The following is a 22992-nucleotide window of genomic DNA, read 5'->3' as shown; positions in this document are numbered from 1 at the left end:
TTGTTTTGAAGAGACTATTCTATCTTCACTGCATATATTAGTACATTTGGCAAAAATAAATTGGCCATAGAGTTATGAGTTTATTTTTGGATTTTTATTTCTGTAACACTGACCTATTAGTCTATCTTCATTACAGCTCCACATTGTTTTGATTACTGTTGCTTTCTAATACAATTTGAAATCAGGAAGTGTGAGTCCTCTGACCCTTCTTTTTCAATAATGTTTTGGCTATGAGGGACCCATTGCAGTTCCATAAAAATTTGAGGATTGGTTTTTCCATTTCTGCAAAAAAGGCTGCTGGAACTTTAATAGGGAACACACTGAATTTGTATATTGCTTTGGGTAATACTGATATATTAACAATGTTAACTTCCTATTCATGAATATGGGATTTCTTGCCATTTATTTAGGTCTTCTTTAATTTCTTTCAGCAGTGTTTTGTAGTTTGAAGGGTATAAGAGTTTCACCTCCTTGGTTAATTTTATTCCTTCAGATTCTATTTATTTCCTTTACCGATTGCTCATTACTGGTGTATACTGGTGTATACTGGTGTATACAAACCCAACTGACTTCTGTGTGTTTACCTTGTAAACTTCAACTTTGTTGAATTTGTTTATTAGTTACCATAACCTTAACCCTAAACTTTACCCTAATCTTAACCATATTCCTACCCCTTTCGCTACCCCTATCCCTGTCCCTTACCCTAAACCTATCCCTATCCTAATACCTAATCCTAACCGTATCCTTTACACAGGGACCAGCATGGTAGAAGAGGATTTCAGAGAGCTTGAGTCTGGGCAGCAGGTGGGTTGGGGATGGTGATGGGATGGACCACGTGGGGTGGGTTGTGGGCTGCTGTGGGCATGTGAAGCTCGGTGGGGGAAGTGTCCCTATCCCTAACTCTAACCCTAACCCTATCCCTGGGACCAGCTTCTTGTGGATTCATTGGGGGTTTTCTACATACAGGACCAGGTTATCTGCGAACAGGGATAATCTGACTTCTTCCTTTCCAATCTGGATGCCCTTTCTTTCTCTTGCCCGATTACTCTGGCTAGAAATTCCAGTATAACGTTGACTAACAGTGGTGACAGGTGGCATCCTTGTCTTGTTCCTAATTATAGGGGGAAAGCTTTTGGTCTTTGACCATTAAGATATTTGCTGTGAGTTTATCATAAAGGTCCTTTATATCATGCTGAGAAAGGTCCCATCTATTCCTGGTTTTCTGAGTGTTTTTTTATCATGAGAGGATGTTAGATTTTATCAAAAAACTTTTCTGCATCAATTGTTATGATCATGTGGTTTTTTTTCCCCTTCATTCTATTAATGTGATGTATTACACTGATGATCTTATGTTGAACCATCCTTACATTGCTGGAGCAAAGCCTATTTGGTCAGGCTGTAATATATACAGTTAATATACTGTTGGATTTGGTTTAACAGTATTTTGCTGAAGATTTTTGCATCTATATTCATAGGGTTATTGCCCTGAAATTTTCTTTTCTTGTGCTGTTTATCTGGCTTTGGTATCAGGGTAATGTTAGCTTCAAAGAATGGGTTAGGAAGTAATCCCTCCTCTTCTGTTATTTGCAAAATGTTGAGAAGGACAGGTACTAAACCTTCTTAAATTACTGGTGGACTTCAACAGTGAAACCATCAAGTCATGGACTTTTCTTTCACTGAAAGTTTCCTATTACTGATTCAATCTCTTTTCTTGTTATAGGTCTGTTTACATCTCCTATTCCTTCCTGCGTCAGATTAGGTAATTGGTATGTTCCTTGGAACTGGTCCATTTCATCAAGGTTTCCTAATTTGTTTGCCTACAGTTGTTCATAGAACCTTTTATAATCCTTTTGATTTCTGTAACGTTGATAGTAATGTCCCAAATTTAATTCCTGAATTTACTTATTTGAATACTCACTCTCTTTTTTTGTCACTGTGTCTAAATGTTTGATTTTATGATTTTTCAAATAACCACCTTTTGGTTTTGTTGATTTTCAAAATTAATTTTGTATAGTCTATTTCATTTACCTCTGCTCTAATCTTTACTACTTCCTTCCTTCTACTAACTTTCAGTTTATTTTCCTCTTCTTACTCTAATCTCTCCAGGTACGAAGTTAGGTTATTGATTTGTGATCTTTCTTATTTTTTAATGTACGCATTCAGGGCTATAAATTTCCCTCTGAGCACATCCTTTGCTGTATTCCATACATTTTGGTAAGATGTCTTTTCAATTTCATTCATCTCAAAATATTTCCTAACTTCCTTGTGATTTCTTCTTTGACTCATTGGTTGTTTAATAGTATGTTGTTTAAGGTCCACATATTTGTGAATTTTCCAAATTTTCTTCTGTTATTGGTTTCTAGCTTTATTTCATTGTGGTGAGAAAAGATGTTTTGTATAATTTCAGTATTTTTACATTTATTAATATTTGATTTGCAGCCCAACCTATGGACTATTCTGGAAAACGTTCTATGTAGAGTTGAGAAGAATGTGTATTCTTCTGCTGTTGAGTCACAATTCTAGTATACACATCAGCTGTAACCGGTAAACAGCATTATTCAAGTCCTCTATTTCCTTAATAATCTTCTGTTTTGATGTTCTAACAACTACTGAAAGTGACATATTGAAGTCTCCAACTATTACTGTAGAACTACTTCTTCCTTCAATTCTGTCAATGTTTGCTTCATGTACTTTGGAGCTTTGTTGTGAGGTGCAGATATGTTTATAATTGCTATATCCTCTTGCTGGGTTGAACTTTTTATCAATATACAATATTCTTTTTTGTCTCTTACAATCTTTTTTTGACTTAAAGCCTATTTTCTCCGACAACAATATAGCCACTCTGGCTCCCTTTTGATTACTGTTTGCATGGAGTATCTCTTGACTTTTAACCTTGTTTCCTTGGACCTACAGTGAGTCTCCTGGAGACAGCTTATACATGGATCATATTTTTTTTATCCACTCTTCCAATTTCTGCCTCTTGATAGATAGAGGAGTTTAAAGCACTGACATTTAAGGTAATAACTGAGAAGGATTTACTTCTGCCACTTAATATTCATTTTCTGTATGTCCTGTATGTTTTTTTGTTCCTCAATCATTCCATTACTGTCTTTTTAGGTATTCAGTTGCTTTTTTTCTGGTGTACTCTTTTGATTCCATTTTAATTTCCATTGCTCTATATTTTTTGTTATATTTTTTAGAAGTTACTTTTGAAATTGCCATTAACTTCTTAAAGTACTAACAACCTAGTTCAATCAATACTAACCTAGTTTCAGTAGTATACAAGCCTTTTAATCCTATATATTTCTATCCCGTGTTGTCTCAGATTAAATTTTTATACCTTGTATGCCACTAATACAGATATTATTTTACACATTGGCTTGTTAAGTCATTTGGGGTGGGGAACATTTCTAAATCAAAAGTACAGTAATACAGGATTTTATATTTATCAAAGTAGTTACCTTTACCAATGTTCTTTGCTGTGTCTTACGGCTTCGAGTTACTATCTGGTGCCCTTTTATTTCAGCCTGAAGAACTACCTCCCTTTCGCATTTCTCGTAGGGCAGCTCTTTTGGTAATGAACTCTTTCAGCTTTTATTTTTAAATGTTTCCATTTCTCCTTTATTTTTGAAAGAAAACTTGGCTAGATATAGAATTCTGGCTGGCAGTTTTCTGCTTTAAGGACTTTATATCTGTCACCCATCTGTCTTTCGGCCTCCAGAGTCTCTGATGAGACATCTGCTGCTCATCTTTTGTGGCTCTCTTGTACGTTACAATTTGCTTCTCTCTCGCTGTTCTCAAGAACCTCTCTTTGCATTTGGAGTTTGACAATTTCACTATAATGTGTCTTGGTGGAGCTCTTGGAGTCTATGCTGTTTGGAGTTTGTTTAGCTTCCTGGATGTTAGATTCATGTCTTTCATCAGACTGGGTAAGCTTATGGCCACTGGGTTTCCAAATACTTTGGCCTTTTTTTCTCACTCTTGCCCTTCAGGGACTCCAGTGCTGCATATGTTGTTATGCCCAATGGTGTCCTAAAGGTCCCCCAGGCTCTGTTCATTTTTCTCTTTTATTTTTTTCCTTCTGCTCTTCACATTGGGATAATTTCAATTGCCCTGTCTTCAAACTTGCTGATTTTCTTCTCCCTGTTCAAATCTGCTGTTGAACCGATCTACTGAATTTTTCATTTCAATTACTGTATTTTGCAGCTCCAAATTTTCAGTTTGGTTTCTTTTTTAGAATTCCCATCTCTTTATTTTGTCCAGACTACATATTCTAATTTCCTTTAGTTCTTTGTATATGGATTTCTTTAGGCCATTGACCATATTTTCATTTCCTAGTTGCTAATACAAATATGATACAATAGGTCGGCTTAACAACAGGAATTTATTGGCTCATAATACAGAGGCTAGGAGGCCTGCTTCCTCCTGGGGTCCTCTGGCTGGCAGTCTCTGGGGTTCCTCCATTTTTGTCACGTGGCAATGCACAGAGTGGCCGTTTTCCTTTCTCTTCTGGGTTCTGGATGCTCCCTGTGGCTTCTCTCCATTTTACTTTCACTCCACATGCTGGTTTGAATGTATTATGCCCCCCAAAACGCCATTATCTTTGATGCAATCTTGGGTGAGAAGACCTATTAGTGTTGATTAGATTGTAATTCTTTGATTGAGTTTCCATGGGGATGTGACCCAACCAATTGTAGGTGATAACTCTGATTAGATAATTTCCATGGAGGTGTGGCCCTGCCCATTCAGTGTGGGCCTTGATAAGTTTACTGGAGCCCTATATAAGATCTCAGACAGAAGGAGCGAGCTTGCTACAGCCAAGAGGAACCCTTTGAAAAATGCACAGGAGCTGAGAGAGGAGCTTCAGCTTACAGAGACATTTTGGAGATGGCTTTTGAAAGCAGACTTTTGTTCCAGAGAAGCTAAGAGAGGACAAACACCCCAAGAGCAACAAAGAGTGACATTTTTGAGGAACTGCAGCCTAGAGAGGAACATCCTGGGAGAAAGCCATTTTGAAACCAGAACCCCAGAGCGAACGCCAGCCACGTGCCCTCCCAGCTAACAGAGACACTTTATGGCCTTAAGACTGTAACTGTGTAACCAACTAAACCCCCTTTTATAAAAGCCAATCGATTTCTGGTGTTTTGCATTCCAGCAGCATCAGCAAACTAGAACACTCCACTTACAAGGGGCACCAGTAATCCAGATTAAAATACAACTGATTCAACTGGCCCATAACTTAACTGAAATAACATCTTCAAGAGATCTTATTTGCAATGGACCAATGCCCAGCAGAGTGATGACAAAGCCAAGAACATGTCCAAACTGGAGTACACAGTTTTATCCACCACTATTTAAGACAGTGGATTTAAAGTCTTTGACTAATTGTTCCAGTGTATGAGCTTCCTTAGGGATGGTGTTCTAGTTTGCTAATGCTGCCAGAATGCCAAACACCAGAAATGGATTGGCTTTTATAAAAGGGGGTTTATTTGGTTACACAGTTACAGTCTTAAGGCCATAAAATGTCCATCAACAAAGGGTACCTTCACTGGAGGATGGCCAGTGGTGTCCAGAAAACCTGTTAGCTGGGAAGGCACGTGGCTGGAGTCTGCTCCAAAGTTCTGGTTTCAAAATGGCTTTCTGGGGGGCGTTCCTCACTAGGCTGCAGTTCCTCAAAAATGTCACTCTTAGTTGCACTTGGGATATTTGTCCTCTTTCAGTTTCTCCAGAGCAAGAGTCTGCTTTCAACGGCTGTCTTCAAACTGTCTCTCATCTGCAGCTTCTATGCTTTCTTCAAAGTGTCTCTCTTGGCTGTGACTGCTCTTCAAAACGTCACTCACAGCTACACTGAGTTCCCTCTGCCCGTCAGCTCTTTTATATGGCTCCACTGATCAAGGCCCACTCTGAATGGGTGGGGCCATGCCTCCATGGAAATTATCCAATTAGAGTCTTTACCCACAGTTGGGTGGGGCGCATCTCCACAGAAACAAAGAATTACAATCTAATCAACACTGATAACATCTGCCCACACAAGATTACATCAAAGATAATGGTGTTTGGGGAACATAATATATTTAAACTGGCACATTCCACCCCTGGACACCCAAAGACATTATCTTTCCATATACAAAATACATTCATCCCAAGACAATATCACAGAAACTTAAATCATTTCAGTAACAATAGTTAAGTACAAGATGCCATCAAAATCAATTATAGGTGTGGTCAGTCCTAAGGCATAATTTTCCTTTAGCTGTGGATCTGTGAACTTAGAACAAGTTATGTGCTTCCTATATACAAAGGAGGGACATTCATAGGATAACATTCCCACTGCCACAAGGAGAAAGAATAAGGAAAACAGGGTTAACAGGACTAAAACAGTTCCTAAAACCCGCAGGACAAACTCCATTAGATTTCAAAGTCTGAGAGTCATTAACAGAATGATGTTGCATCCTTGGGGCTTGAGAGAGCGGGAGTCTAACCCTTCCAAAGGGCCTTTTCAGCAGCCCTTTCCTCTCCAAACACTGGGGTGAGTACTCCAACATATCCACACATTGGGGAGACCACCTTCTCGGCCCCACCCACCTCAAATATCAGGGCAGCACCCGGATTCCCTTCCATCTCCGGGGCACATGCTCAACCCTCTTAAGAACAGTGTAGTGGCAGCCAGGCTCTCCCCAATACCCTGGGAATGTGCTCCACCCTCTTTGGGACCCGGGGTGGCAAAACTCTTCCAGAACATTGATGCGGAATGCTCACCCTCGACCTCTGGGGCAAACTCACCTTTCCATGTGTGTGGGCCACTCAGCTCTCCCAGCCCAAGGCCTGTTGACTCCAGACCTCAACCTCCATGGCTCTGTCTTTGATGAAATTTTTCCTTCAATTTGTTCTTTGTCTCCTCCAGTCCAGACGGGCAATGGCTCTGTGTATTAAGATCTCACAAAAATTCTGTTGGCTTTGCATGAAGCATACAGGGTCAAAGCAATCAGAAAACAGGACTTTCCACAAATCCTTTCTGCTTAACTTCTTCTCCAATCTTGGCTTGTACTGGAATGGCAGCTGGGTTCCATGTTTGGTTACATCCCCACGTTGGGCTGTAGCTTCTGGGATTCCATCCCCTGGAAGCCCACAATTTTCCAAGCCATCAGCTTCTGGTTTCTTTGAACCCAAGAGTTCAGTTCTAAGTTTATCTCTCTCCGCTCGCATTGTACTACAAGCTGCAAGAAGCCAGGTTACATCCTCCACATGTAGTCTGGAAATCTCCTCAGCTAAGTATTCCAGTTTGTTGCTTTCAAATTCTTCCTTCCATCCGACACCAGGACTCAATTTTGCCAAATTCTCTGCCACTTTAAAACAAGGATCACCTTTCTTCCAGTTCACAACAACACATTGATCATTTCTGTTCAAGGCCTCGTCGGAAGTATCTTTAGAGTCCATATTTCCACAGACAGTCTCTTCAAAGCAGTTTAGGCCTTTTCTATCAAGCTCCTCACAATTATTCCAGAATCTTCCCCTTATCCATTTAAAAAGTTGCTCCAACATGTTTGGTATTTGCAAACTCAGCAGCACCAGCACCCCACTCCTGGTACCAAAATCTGTTCTAGTTTGCTAATGCTGCTGGAATGCAAAACACCAGAGATGGATTGGCTTTTATAAAGGGGGTTTATTTGGTTACACTGTTACAGTCTTAAGGCCATAAGAGTCCAAGGTAACACATCAGCAATCGGGTACCTTCACTGGAGGATGGCCAATGGTGTCCGGAAAACCTGTTAGCTGGGAAGGTATGTGGCTGGAGTCTGCTCCAAAGTTCTGTTTCAAAATGGCTTTCTCCCAGGACGTTCCTCTCTAGGCTGCAGTTCCTCAAAAATGTCACTCTTAGTTGCACTTGGGATATTTGTCCTCTTTCGGTTTCTCCGGAGCAAGAGTCTGCTTTCAACGGCCGTTTTCAAACTGTCTCTCATCTGCAGCTCCTGTGCTTTCTTCAAAGTGTCTCTCTTGGCTCCTCTTCAAAATGTCACTCACAGCTACACTGAGTTCCCTCTGCCCGTCAGCTCATTTATATGGCTCCACTGATCAAGGCCCACCTAATGGGCGGGCCAACACTCCATGGAAATTATCCAATTAGAGTCTTCACCCACAGTTGGGTGGGGCGCATCTCCACAGAAACACTCAAAGAATTACAATCTAGTCAACACTGATAATGTCTGCCCACACAAGATTACATGAAAGATAATGGCGTTTGGGGGACATAATATATTCAAACTGGCACAGATGGTTTCTGGAAAATTATTTTTTCCCGTGAATAGGCCCTACTTTCATATTTCTTGGTGTGTTCTGCAAATTTTCATTGAGCACTGGACTTTCTGGGGGTTATTTTCTTACAACTCTGCAAATCTAGCTGTCCCACTTCTCTAGGATTACTAGGGGCTTTTTTTGGGTCATTTTTGTTATTGTTGAGGGCTGGAGCCATCAATTTGTGACTTTTCCAAACTTTATTTCCTCTCAAACAGGGAATGGGAAGGTAAAAGAAAAAAAAAAAGGTACTGCCTCTTTAAGAATCCACTGCTGCTTTTGCCTGAGGGGGTAGAACAATGGCCTCCCGTGTTGATTTGCTGAAGCAATGATACCACATCTGGAACAGAAGCTGCAACTGGAATCACCACCTAGTTAAGCTTGGGACAATCTATTGTCATCCATCTGTTTTGTGCACAGGCCAAATAGGAGAGTTGAATGGGGATGTGGTGGGCATCACCACCCCTGCATCCTTCAAGTCTGTGTTGGTGGCATTAATCCCTGCAATCCCTCCAGGAATCCGGTATTGTTTCTGGTTTACTATTTTGCTAGGAGGGGCAGTTCCAGCAGCTTCCACTTGGCCTTTCCCACCATAATAGCATTCACTCCACAAGTCAGGGAACCAACTGGGGATTCCACCAGCTGTTGAGTATGTCTGTTCCACTTACACATTTCAGAACCAGGGAAATAACCACAGAGCGGGCCCAGGCACCCACTGGACCACTGTGAGATGGACCTGAGCTAAAACTCCATCAATCGCCTGACCTCCAATAGCCCCTGCTCTGACTGGTGGACCAGAGTGACGTTTTGGGTCTCCTGGAATTAATGTCACTTCTGACCCCGTGTCTAATAATCTCTGAAATATCTGATCATTTCCTTTTTACCCTGGTAAAAGGCCATAAGCCTCTTTGGGGAAGGCTGGGATGAAGACTCAGATTAAATTTTTGGCAGGGTAGCAGGGTCCTTCCCCAAGGGTACCCGGCCTTCCCTTCATTCAAGAGGCTTTGGGTCTGTAAATTGTCTCAAGTCTGGGAATTGATTAAGGGAACATGGCTGTCTGTTTTTCTAATTCAAGTTTGACTTTTGTTCACTTGACCTAGAACTCAAGCAATAATTTAGTAGACTGCCTGATTAGTTAGGGTTCCCTAGGGAAACGGAATCAATGAGAGATATCTATGAGTATAAGATTTATAAAAGTGACTCACGCAACTGTGGGGATGCACGAGTCCAAATTCCGTAGGGCAGTCAGCAAACTGGCAACTCCAATGAAGATGTTTGATGAACTCCTCAGGAAATGAACAGGCAACTTAGACGAACTCCTCAAGAAATGAACTGGGATCTTCGATGAATGTGTTTGATGAACTCCTCAGGAAATGGACTGGCAACTTTGATGAACTCCTCAGGAAATACTTCACTGGGCAGAAGAAGTGAAGGTCTTCTATCTGTCTCGCTTAAAAGTCTTCAACTGATCGACTGGATTAAATCCAGCCAACTGCATTCTCTCATTGTGGAAGACATGCCCTTCGTTGAGTCATCAGTCACAGCTGCAGGCAATTGACTGATGATTTAATAAACCAGCCTCTTGGTTTATTAACCAGCCACAAATGTCCTCACAGCAATGGTTAGGCCAGTGCTTGCTTGACCAGACAGCTGGGTACTATCACCTGGCCAAGTTGCCACATGAACCCAACCATCACACTGCCCAACTATTTTACTTCTAGGTACCCCAAGATCTACTGGCTAACATCATGGTCTCTGCAAGTCAAACTACTTTGATTACTGTGTTCACTGCTGTCCATTATGGCAGCTGCACCTGCCTTATGTTTGTGAATAAATGCTGCTACTTGGCCCCTGCCTCCCTGGGATCCAATTATCCCATTGCATTTAAGGATCCCAGTTTAGGGGCAGCAATTCCCATAGTAACATGTGACCTACAGAGAAGGGCAACCACAGAGCTCTTCAGGGATGGAGCTAGTCTCACAAATTTATTCCTCACAGTACTGGTAAAAGGTGTGTCCTCTGGACATTCCAGGGGTGTGTGAGCAGGTCTTCCATGATAAATCCACTCTAACATTCCAATCTTTCTAAGCCTTTGAATCCCCTCCTCTACACTGTACCAGGGCAGTTCTGGCATTTTGACCTCAGGTAATGTCGGCCACCATTTGATCCATGTTTCAGCCAATCACCCAGACAAACTGTTAACAGCCTTTCTAACCCCTCGAGCTACAACACTGAATGCAGAATCTCTGCCTAGTGGGCCCATATCAGTAAATTCAGCCTGATCCAACCTTATATTCCTTCCACCATTATCCCACACCCTTCATATCCATTCATATTCCCCTGGTTTCCACCTGCAAAAACTGGAAAAAACATGCAGTTCTCTGGAGTGCAGTGCACCCTCACAGGGTTACCCTTTCTAATTCTCTCTCTGGGGCCTGCTGGGACTTGAGTCTAATGATGGGTCTGGAAGCAGAGGGTGGTGGGAGTGGGCTCCGAGGAGACTCAGCAACCATCTCAGGGGATCCCATTAACACTTCCTGAGGCAAATGGGGTTGACTTTCTCAGACAGGGGCGGAAAGCTGCTTCAATTTACAGGTTCAGCTTCATCAGTATCTGCCCATATGTCTGCGGGATACTGATTACGTGCTTCGACTTGGCGGGCCTGGGCTGGGGGACCTGATCAGCCCCTGGGGAGGGTGGTGGGCACGGGCGACAGCGCCCTCCACTGCCCCCCAGGCCTGAGAAAGTGAGGCCGGAGGCAGGCCCCATTTCCTCACCCAAAATACCACCGTTAGGGGAGGCTTGCCGGAGGGAACCGCCTTTTCCCCACCCCCTTATCTTGCCCCTGACACTCCCCATTGCCAGAGCAACTCCCCCACCGTCAGTGCGCATGCGCAGTTACCAGAACAACTCCCGCCCCTTGTCTATCAACCTCCGCGCCCTCTCCGAACCAATCCAAGCCTTCGACCTCTACAGCTACCCCGCCCTCTAATCGCCCAATATAAGCTTGTGCTCTCGCCTAATAAAGCTCTCTTAGTTTTCATCTGTTACCTTAAAAGAACCGTGTCCTGCCTGTTCCTTTTCGCCGCCCTCCACACCTTGCACGCCCCCCCGCCGGGGACCTGGCCAAGTCCCCCGCCTCGCCCTCGCCTCCGGGAAAGAGCCCCCGCCGCCGGTACCCTCAGAGCAAGCCTGGGAGCCTAGGATTTAGCAACCGGCCGCCACCCCCCCCCCAGTCAAGTCAACTGCGACCGCATATGTCCCCATTCCAATGTTCAGAATTCATTCCTCACCAATCAGTGTGAGAACAGACACCCTTCAAGGCTGGGAATTCAACTAGTGTTGGTATTCAGCCACTAGTAGACTGAGACTCGAGCTGGTTTTCAGGAATTTCAGGGCTGCAGCTATAGGAGCTAATGATTTCTTTCAGGAAAGACACAGAAATTTTCAGGTCATTTATTGGTGCCTGAGCTGGGGATTTGGGGGTGAGCTCTGAGCTCATCCTTTTCCTTCCCTACTTTGTCCAGCCAACCAGCCAATCTTACTATCCTCACGAGTTTAAAAAAAATGTTCTAAGGTTTCAAACACATGTTCACCTGGAATCTTGCCTTTTACAATATTTGACTGGGGGGCCCTCTTCCTCTCCCCCCTCCCAGGCCCTCCCTGGACCCGCTCCCTCACGGAGCTCAACCCTACCGTGGCTGCTGTCCACACCCAGGCAATAAGCTCTGACTGTGTGCTGCCTGTGGGGTCTGGGGTCGTCGGCTGCCTTGGAGACGCAACACGAGGGCAACTGTGACTAGCATGAGGGCTCAGGGAGCCTGGGCTGCAGGCGGTCGGTGAGCGGGTGTGAGGAGACGACTGGGCAGTGCCGAGTGAGACGGGCACCTGGGCAGGGCTGATGCTTAATGGACAGGAAAAGGGGATGGCACAGGGGCTGAGTAAACCATGAGAGTGGGGATGAAGGAAGCCAAGGCAGGGCCCGAGTGAGGGAGGGGAGTGGCCGGCAGTGACCAGGGCCCTCGGGAAGGCCAGCACACCAGCCATGGGCAGTGCCCCGTGTGCCCAGGCCCTGGTGGGGAGAACACGCCACCGTGCAGAGGCCCCGCGACAGGCAGCCACGCAAAGCCTGTGCGGAGGGTGGAGGCGTAGAGCAGGGTATTGCCGCAGCATGAAAGGAGGATGGGGGTTGGGCAGGGAAACTTTCCAGAAGAGACTGTATCTGAACTGTATCTCCGGGAGGGTGAGGGTAACGCTGAGGCTTGGTGGGGCCATTTCTCAGCCCGTATCAGGGCCACCTGGACCAGCGCCACATTACAGAGGCAGACACCAGAACGAAAAAACATGTTACACTAAGAGCATGTTCAGAGCTGCACTAGACAGACGGCGAGACAGCTGAGGCCGCCCCTGCTCGGGGCACGTGCACGTCCCAGGAGGGGCCCTCAAGCTGTGGCTGGAGGGTTTCTCTGCTGATCGCACCCTCACCACCCTGTTTTTCTTTTCTTTTTAAATGTTAAAAGTGCTCAATGCAATCAATCAATTCTCTGAGTGATTTAGGAAGGACTTATCTGAAAAGTTATGAGAAAAAATTATTTTGAGCTTAACCATGACAGAGGAAGACAAAGGATATATCAAATAGTGTCATATAAATAAAACAAACAAAGGAGCCAGAAAAACCTATATAACTTTTTGTTAAATCTAGGCAATTGTTAATATCATCTCAAAAGTTTAATAAAATTATTAGCTGACAATTACTAGAAGCGAAGTAGTGTAAAACAAAATAAAGATTACCAAAAACTTATCTGGAACAAAACTGTAGAAGACTTGAACCAATTCTGTCTGGTGACAGGTAGTGGCCAGGGAAGCGGAGTCAGAAACAACATAACGAAGTCTTGTCTTGTTCTAAGAAGTGAAAGATGCTGTGATGGTCTGAAGCTGCCCGGACCCCGGAAAAGCATGTTCTTAGGCCCCCCCATTCCCGTGGGTGTGGACCCGCTGTTAGATCTTAACTGAGGTTGAGGTGTGACCTGCCTCATTCAGGCTGGGTCTTAAATCTCTTGCTGGAGTCCTTCAGAAGAGGGTGAAAGACAGAGAAAAGACACAGAAAATAAAAAGCCCCCGAGATGCTAAGAGATGAAATTCAGAGAAGCACACGGAGAAGTCAGAGAAAAGCCAGAGAAGCTCAGAGAGAAGGACACACAGAGGCTGCGAGAGACAGAGCACACAGAAGCCCAGGGAGGAGGCACAGAGGCCGGAAGCTGAGAGCAACAAACCCGGGGGCGAAGGGCCACCAGAGGAGCTGAGGGCGCTGGCGGCCGGGCTTTGGGGTCCAGTGTCCCCGCTGGTGCCTCGCTGGGGACACGTCCACAGACCCGGAACTGTAAACTGTAAGCTAATACTCCCAGCTGTAAAAGCCAACCCATTTCTGGTATGTTGCGTTTCATCAGCCTTAGCAAATCAGAACAGACACTGATTCTACAAGTTGACATGATATAAATTTAAACACGTTTGAAAATCTCAGAGCAGCCAATAGAAGTATAAAGAGGATGTAAAATTTTCAAAGCATTAGAGAAGAAAAAGAAAAGAAAAAGAAAAGAAAAAGGAAAAATCTTCTCAAAGGATACAAATAAGAAAGGGGAAGAAAATGCAAACAAGATGCTACATACGCACACAAAGTCGAGCACAGGCCAGCATGAGTTATTACGATAAAAAATGAAAGGGTTGAATTCTCCCATAAAAACCAGGGCCTTGCGATGGGTTTAATGAAAACCTACATGACATCTAGAACAGGTGGAAAGGTTAAAAATAAAATGGTGGGGAAAAAAAGGGCAACACTATGGCAATATTGGTGGCCAGACAAAACAAGATACTGATTAGAAAAGAGGAAGACTTCACACTGGTATAAAGCACAACCCAGCAAGAACACATAATAAGCACGAGCCCGTACATACCAAGAATGCAGCACATGTGATAAAATAAAACTGCGAGAACGACAAGGGGAAATGGACAAAACCATAACACAGTAGGTTTCTTTGACGGGAGAAATGACAGGATCAGCATATCTCAACTGTCTCCCGAGCTGGCCTGCTTGCTTTATCATTCAGTCATTCAGTTTAAGCAACATCTCCCAGAGCTTTACGAACAGAAATCATTGAATCCTCACCCAAACCTGGAGCAGATCTTTTTACCATCCATTTTACAGATGAGGAAAACAAGGCACAAGAACTGAGGAACTGGGCAAGGCCACGAGCATGGGCTTAAACACCACATGAACCACCAAACCCAACAGAAGAAGACAGACACCACCTGTGGAAAACATGTATACGAGGGACAACAAGGAAAATCTCAGTTCTGGAAAGCCGGTGTCACCACAGATCACACTGCTGAACAACAAAGAAGGAAAACTAGAAATCAAGAGCAAATCTGGGGGAGAGAACCTAAGATGGTGGCTAGGAGAGACAGGACAAAAAAACACCTCTGTGAAAAATACTAGATAGAGGCCAGAAAGTGACTCAGAACACCAGTTCCAGCGATGCACCAGCTGGACGACGTCTGCTAAATCCACAGGGACCGTGTACTTGGTGAGACCGGGAGTCTGTGTTCTGAAACGAGTGAGTGAGCCACTGAATATCCGGCAGCTGCGTTGTGGTGTGGGGAAACAGTGGGTTGGCGTTTGGAGGCGGACTATTTTTTTTTTTTTAAAAATCCAAAAGCGGCTGCAGATACAGAAGCGAGAGGTGCACAGTGAAGCGTGGCAGGAACGGGCTGTGCGAACGCTTCAGTATCTGGCATGGAAGATAGTCTTTCACACACCTGCTGCTAATTGTCTCAGAGCAAGGAAGATAGAGGTTAGCCAAAAGCGGGAAAAAACCACGCCCCTTGCAGCCATCCTCCCAACGGACTGGGAATGCTCCTGCCTGGGGCTGGGGCCTTAGCCCAGAGTCGTGCCAAGGGACCCAGTGTGACGGGAGGTGTTTCCAGCAACACTGAGCACACGCCACAATATCGGGTGTGGACTATAGCCTTTCCCGCACCCACAACTAATTGTCCTGGAGCTGGGAAGGCAGAGCTGTGCAAAAAGGGAGAAATTAACACGCCCCATTCAGCCATCCTTACAGCAGGCTGGGAACACCCCTGCAAGGCCCAGTGACCCAGGGCTTCCCTTGAGGGATGGTGTGCACTTGTGACGTGGCACAGCCTTCCCTCAGCAGAGGCCCTGGGAGGGCACAGCTTGGAAGAGGGACTGACTCGGAAATCCCAGGGACCCTACGCCAATACCAAGGACTTGTGGGTCAGCAGCAGAGACAATCTGTGGCAAGACTGAAATGAAGGCTTAGACTCTTGCAACAGCCTTAAATCTCCAGGAACACCTGGGATATTTGATTATTAAAGCTACCCTGCCTTTCTAACCATCTAGACACCAACAACACACCAACAACATACCCAAACTTAGTGCACCAATTGAACCCCACAAGAACCAGATCCCCACACACCACAAAGACAAAGCTGGGGAGAACTGACTTGAGGGGACTAGGTGACTCACAGACGCCATCTGCTGGTTAGTTAGAGAAAGTGTACGTCACCAAGCTGTAGATCTCACAAATTAGGGATTGGTGTCTGAATAATCCTTCATATCCTAGAAGAACCCTATCAAGTAAAGCAAATGTCAGGAGGCCAAAAACAACAGAAAATTTTAAAGCATATTAAAAAAACAGACGATATGGATAACCCAAACCCAAACACCCAAATCAAAAGCTCAGAGGAGACACAGTACTTGGAGCAATTAATCAAAGAACTAACTAAAGACAAACAATGAGAGCATGGCACAGGATATAAAGGACACGAAGAAGAGCATGGCACAGGATATAAATGTATAAATGACATGAAGAAGACCCTAGAAGAGTATAAAGAAGAAATTGCAAAAGTAAATAAAAAAAATAGATGATCTTATGGAAATAAAAGAAACTGTTGACCAAATTAAAAAGATTCTGGATACTCATAGTACAAGACTAGAGGAAGCTGAATGATTCAGTGACCTCGAGAACCACAGAACGGCAAACGAAAGAACAAAAGAAAGAATGGGGAAAATAATTGAAAAAATCGAAATGGATCTCAGGGATATGATAGATAAAATAAAATGTCCAAATATAAGACTCATTGGTGTCCCAGAAGGGGAAGAGAAGCGTAAAGGTCTAGAAAGTGTATTCAAAGAAATTGTTGGGGAAAACTTCCCAAATCTTCTACATAATATAAATACACAAAGCATAAATGCCCAGCGAACTCCAAATAGAATAAATCCAAATAAACTACTCCAAGACATATTCTGATCAGACTGTCAAATACTGAAGAGAAGGAGCAAGTTCTGAAAGCAGCAAGAGAAAAGCAATTCACCACATACAAAGGAAACAACATAAGACTAAGTAGTGACTACTCAGCAGCCACCATGGAGGCGAGAAGGCAGTGGCATGACATATTTAAAATTCTGAGAGAGAAAAATTTCCAATCAAGAATACTTTATCCAGCAAAGCTCTCCTTCAAATTTGAGGGAGAGCTTAAATTTTTCACAGACAAACAAATGCTGAGAGATTTCGTTAATAAAAGACCTGCCCTACTTCAGATACTAACAGGAGCCCTACCCACAGAGAAAGAAAGGACAGAGAGAGAAAGAGAGAGAGAGAGAGAGAGAGAGAAAGAGAGAGAGAGGGAGAGAGAAATTTAACAGACATATTTAGAACATTACATCCCATATCACCAGGACACACATTCTTCTCTAGTGATCACAGAACTTCCTCCAGAATAGACCATATGCTGGGACATAAAACAAGCCTCAATAAATTTAAAATTTGAAATGATTCAAAGCACATTCTCTGACTCCAGTGGAATACAATTAGAAGTCAATAACCATCAGAGACTTAGAAAATTCACCATCACCTGGAGGGTAAAAATGAGGGGGAGATGAAAACATTTCCAGATAATCAAAAGCTGAGGGACTTCATCATCAGTAGATCAGTCCTATAAGAAATGCTAAAGGGAATTGAGCAGGCTGAAAGGAAGGGACACTAAACAATTGACTGAAACCACATGAAGAAATAAAGATTTCCAGTAAAGATCACATGGTAAATATAAATACCAATACTACTATATTTTTGATTTGTAACTCCACTACTTACTTCCTATAGGATCTAAAATACATAAAGTGTAATTATAAATCAGTGGTTTTGGACTCAGTATAAAATATGTAATTTTTGACAAGAACTACATAAAGGTGGGGGAATGGAGGAGTATAGGAACATAGTTTATGTGTCCTATTGAAGTTAAGTTGGTATCAAAGAAAAACAAGATTGTTATAGATTTAAGAGGTTTAATTTAAGCCCCATGGTAAACACAAAGAAAGTATCAGAGAATATGGCCATAGAGATGAAAAGTAGAGTATGGGTTATGAGAAGTGGGGGAAGGGGCAATGGGGAGTTAAGAAATGAGTGTAGGGTTTCTGTTTGGGGTGAAGGGAAATTTCTAGTAATGGATCGTGGGAAGGTGATGGCATTGCAACATTGTGAATGTGATTAATCCCACTAAATGGAGTGCTTGGGAGGGGTTGGAATGGGAAGATTTATGCTGTATATATGTTTCCACAATTGAAAAAAAAGACAGTCTAAATAGATAATGATGATTAAATGCCACAGATGATCCTGGATGAGATCTAAGAATAGAGGAGAAAAGGCTCAAAAGGACACAATTGGGACATAAGAAAAAAATGAAATATAGAATGTAAGCTTTGCAGCAATGTTAAATTTCTTGAACTTCTTAACTACATTTAATGTGATTACATAAAATAATATTCTTGTTCATAGGAAATGTATATGTGAATTATATTATTTGTTCAAGGATGTGTGTAACTTGCTCTCATATGTTCAGAAGACAGAGCAATAGATGATGGATGATAGACAGGAAGGGAGGGAGGGAGGGAAAGAAAGAAACGGTGAAGTGACAACATATTAAAGTTGGTGGATCAGGGTATCAGTGGAGGGGGGTGGGGTATGCTGGAGTTCTGTGTATGGGGTTTGTATTATTTTTGCAACTGTTCCTGTAAGTTTGAATTTATTTCAAAACAAAAATTAAAAAAAAAAACCTAAAAAGCAAATCATTCCCAAAACAGTCTATTTCACTTGGATATTTAAAACATGCTTCTCTGAAACTCCTGGATTAAACAGGAAACAAAGGAAGTAAATAACGGAACCGCGGCCTCTGCAAACGAACGCCACCGAGGCCTCCCTCGTCAGGGTCCGAGGGCGCAGCCACGAGGGCGTCGTTTAAAAAGAGCATAAACAAAGGTTTTAACCCAAGAAACCAGTGAGAATAAAACAGACGCTTTAAGGACATGAAACAATTAAAAATAAAAGGTAGTTCTTTTGAAAGCAAACAATACAACAGACAATCTTTGGCATGTTAGGACTAAAAAAGGAAAGGCAAAAAAAAAAGTGATAATGAACACTGGGGAGTTTAAAGCTGCAAATGCAGAGACTGAACACTAGAGGACACTGAACAGCTTTACACCAATGACATAAAAAGGCGAGTGAAGGGGATGAGTCCTGGCTCCTGCGGCCCGGCCTTCGCCTCTGACCCTGCACTTCAGCGTGGCCCCGGGGCCCAGCGGCGGGTCTGAGAACCCTTCCGGGAAAAGGCACACGGACAAAAGCGGACCCAGCAAGCGGCAGGGCAGGAAGGAGCCGCACCCGGAGGAGAGCTCGCCTGCGCCGGACGACGGGGGTTCTCACGTCCACTCCTTCCCGCCGACCACAGAACCTCGTCCCAGGGATGGGGAACCTCAGCTCCATCGAGCCTCAGTCCCCACACGTTCACACACAACACTTCTGTGTCGTATTGCTCATTGCAAAGTTTTTAACAATACAGAAGTGTGTTAACTCAAAACTGAAGATTCTGTTACTCTATTCTTGCATCCAAACCACACTATTTTAATTATTATACCATTGAGATATAAATTATTTACCTATATAATTATATACTCAGCTATGCCATGTAATATACAGTATGAGACGTACAACTTTTTCTTCCTGATACGGCCAACAACCCTCATTTTTCTTTCTCAAAAGTTTCATGGCTACTCCCAGATGAATTTGAGAAATGTCTCATTAAATTCCATAATCAACCGTTGGGATTACAATCAGGAGAACAAAAACAGATTAAGTTGGGGAGAACTGGTATTTTAACACTCTTTCCATTCAGGAACACCCATTTATTCGGATTTTTCTCTTATACTTTTCCATAAGGATTTATTTTCTTCATTTAGACCTTACACATTTCTAATTAGGGTATTCTAAGGTTTTTATCTATTACTTGAATAAGGGTATCTCACTGCTTTTCATCTATAACTATTGATAACAGTATGTTGCTCTAATCCCCTCAATGAGCAACAACAAGTTCTAGCGGTTTTTCAGTTGACGGTGTCAGGCTTTATGGAGGACAGTGAAGCCACCTGGGAATAAAGGTGTTTCTGTCTCCTTCTCTCATACACATCCCATTCCTTTTTCTTTCCACACTGCATGGGCCAGGGTACCCAAATCATGTTGAGTAGTAGCTGATAATTGGAGTATTTTCCTTCTTTCTGAAAATAATGAGACAATTACTTTGTCTAACCATAAAGTACAATGACTGGTATAGTTTTCAAATTAAGTATCTACATTAACAGTTTCTGTAGAAATAGACATGGAAGTTTATGAAATTCTTCTGCAGTGTCTCTACGATCATTTAGTTTTCTTTTCCTAAACTGATAATGAACCGAACGACATGGAAACAGATTACTCAACATTAGGCTTTTACTTTTCTTTCAATACCTCATGAGACGCTGGCTTCCTTCAGTATATCTGCGCACAGGCAGGTGCCTGGCAGGGGTCCCCTGGGCCGCTGCTCAGGGTGGGCTTGAGCCTTTCTATACCGGAAATGTTTCACACCAAGCTGCGTTATTTTGGTAATTGGAGGAAAAAAAATAAAGTAAGGAGATGGGAGGAAAAGCAATGAGTGTCTTGAAAGTCTACTTTCTCTCTCCCACAGCCTTTTTACTATTCAATGGGGAAGACATTCCACGAGAATGTCGCAGCATATTTAATTTATTAAAGTTTCATAAAACTCACTGCGAAACGCAGGCTCTAAGCCAAGGCAGCTTTTAAAAGCTCCCTACCTGCTCGTCACTCCTGTGATAGTCCCCGTCCTCCTCCGGCTTCTCCTCCGCCGCTCCTCTGTTGGAACTGTCGTCTGCTTTGGTTTCACCTTGGAGCACAAACAGAAATACTGTAGTATGAGATCCAAACTTTGAAACCATTATTTTTTTTAACTCAACAACTATATCAAAATACTACCAAAAATTCTCTCTAGCAAGAAAGTCACAGGAAGAGTCTACAACTGCAGCTAAAGCACGACATGCTAAGTTGGGTGCCTCCCAAGTGGTCAACGCCATGTTGGAAAAGCAGCTGGAGTCAGGTGCACGTGGGTTCATGGCAAGCGCACGTGGGTGTGTGGTGGGTTTATGTGGGTTCATGGCTGGTGCACACGGATGCATGCTGGGTGCACGTGGGTTCATGGCAGGCTTATGTGGGCTTGTGGCGGGTTTGTATGGGCTCATGGCTGGTGCACGTGGATGTGTGGTGGGTACACGTGGATTTATGGCGGGTTTATATGGGCTCGTGGCTGGTGCATGTGGATGCGTGGTGGGTACATATGGGTTTGTGGCAGGTTTACATGGGTTTGTGGCTGGTGTATGTGGATGTGTGGTGGGTTTATATGGGTTTGTGGCTGGTGCATGTGGATGTGTGGTGGGTACACGTGGATTTATGGGGGGTTTATATGGGTTTGTGGCTGGTGCACGTGGATGCATGGTGGGTACATATGGGTTTGTGGCTGGTGCACATGGATGCATGCTGGGTGCACGTGGGTTCATGGCAGGCTTATGTGGGCTTGTGGTGGGTTTATATGGGCTTGTGGCTAGTGCATGAGGATGCGTGGTGGGTACACGTGGATGCATGGTGGGTACATATGGGTTCATGGCTGGTGTACGTGGATGTGTGGTGGGTACACGTGGATTTATGGTGGGTTTACATGGGTTCGTGGCTGGTGCACGTGGATTTATGGTGGGTACATATGGGTTTGTGGCTGGTGCACGTGGATGTGTGGTGGGTACATATGGGTTTGTGGCTGATGCACGTGGATGTGTGGTGGGCACACGTGGATTTATGGTGGGTTTATCTGGGTTTGTGGCTTGTGCACGTGATGCGCGGTGAGTACATGTGAGTTTGTGGCTGGTGCATGTGGTGTTTTGGCAGGTGCATGGACTTAGGGGATATGGTGAGGCAGATACGAGAAAGACAGTGGGAGAAACTGGCAATAGGAGTGCAGACAAGCTGCCGTCTCCCCTCCAGCAGCCAGGGCTGCTCAACCCTGTTCTGTGCTTAATGCATCACCCCAGCTAGTCACACAAAGCAGGGCGTCTAGGGATTTTATTGTTCCTACACTGGTTTTACAGTCCAGGCTTCACCCAGGTGGACTGTGTTTCCCCCACACCCTCTGTGCAGGGAGCCTGCTGGGCTGCTGGCAAAGCTCGGCCTCTCCAACAGTGCTGGGGCTTCCTCTTCTCATTTTCCTCACACTGCTAGAGAATACTCGGGGCTGTCTAGAGCTTCCTTAGGAATTTGTGCGGACCACTAGAAAAACACCACAGCTTCAAAGATTTGAACAACTTGTCATGATACGTATGGGTTTAAAAACACCATTAACTTAACCGTTATTTGCCATTTGACAGTAAAACAGTTAGAGACGAAAGTCTTAACAAGTCCTCCTTCCACGTCTTCCCTGTGGACCAGCCCACACTGACCTCTGACCTCTGTGTACATCCCAGGAGCCCCCTGCTTACCCCTCCTGAGCTGCACCCCCATGTCCCCTCTCTCTCCACCCACAGCCGTGCCCCGTTCTCAGCCCTGTTCCAGATCCCTGTCTATGACCACAGCTCCACTGAAAGCCCCACATCCCTCGTAACACAAGCTCCGAGGGAGCTGGACCCTGCTGACCCTCCCTTGGGCCCTCCTCAGCCACGTGAGCAGCTCACTCACCGTTCCGGTGGGAATCTAAGTGCTGTTTCGCAGAGCAAGGCTCCCCCTTGATGTCTCCGGGCACCTCCATGCCTAGCTTGTGATAGAATTCCCTCTGTTTCCTCATTTCCGCTATTAAAAATTAACATAAATCTTTAATATCAAGCAGGAAATGAATTACATTAAAATTCTGTTCATAAACATCACATGAAGAAATTATGGATTGAAATATGAAAATGTGAAGGCTGCTACTCATAAAGCAAACCGCACACTTGGGCTGATATTCCCAGGAGGCGCTGCCAGCTGAGCACAGCAGGGAGCTCAACCAGCTGCCAGGCACGTGACTGCAGGCAGAAGCGCCCACGCAGCCACAGATGCCATGCAGGGGAGCGTGCGCAGGAAGCACAGAGGCTGCCATCTCGGATGTGATCACACACACAGGGCTCCTGAGCCTCAAGTCCAGTCGTGGGTGAGCTGCAGGACGGACGTCCTTCGGGGCCGGCTCAGTGCTGATGACACAGCCTCCCTGCTGTGGTGGGCCAACCCGCACTGACCACGCACAGGCAGCAGCACGACAGCCAGGTGTCGTCCACAGCCCCCGGCT

At 44.3% G+C, this 22992-nt stretch overlaps 1 protein-coding gene across 5 annotated transcripts in view; it reads right to left on the bottom strand.

Annotated features, from left to right (window-relative positions):
* PCGF3 (polycomb group ring finger 3) overlaps positions 1 to 22992 on the bottom strand; it is a 118249-nt gene that overhangs the window by 26038 nt on the left and 69219 nt on the right. For 4 of the 5 annotated variants that reach the window (XM_037829222.1, XM_037829220.1, XM_037829221.1 and 1 more), the window contains 2 exons: positions 22410 to 22520; positions 20489 to 20577 (listed from right to left, as the gene is read on the bottom strand). In XM_037829222.1, coding sequence (XP_037685150.1) covers positions 20489 to 20577; positions 22410 to 22520 — 200 coding nt within the window. The remainder of the gene's footprint in view (positions 1 to 20488; positions 20578 to 22409; positions 22521 to 22992) is intronic. The other variant, XM_037829223.1, reaches the window with a different exon arrangement.

The sequence above is a fragment of the Choloepus didactylus genome, chromosome 3 (genome assembly GCF_015220235.1).
Source record: "Choloepus didactylus isolate mChoDid1 chromosome 3, mChoDid1.pri, whole genome shotgun sequence".
NCBI lineage: Eukaryota > Metazoa > Chordata > Mammalia > Pilosa > Megalonychidae > Choloepus > Choloepus didactylus.
This window is presented reverse-complemented; position numbering and strand designations above follow the sequence as displayed.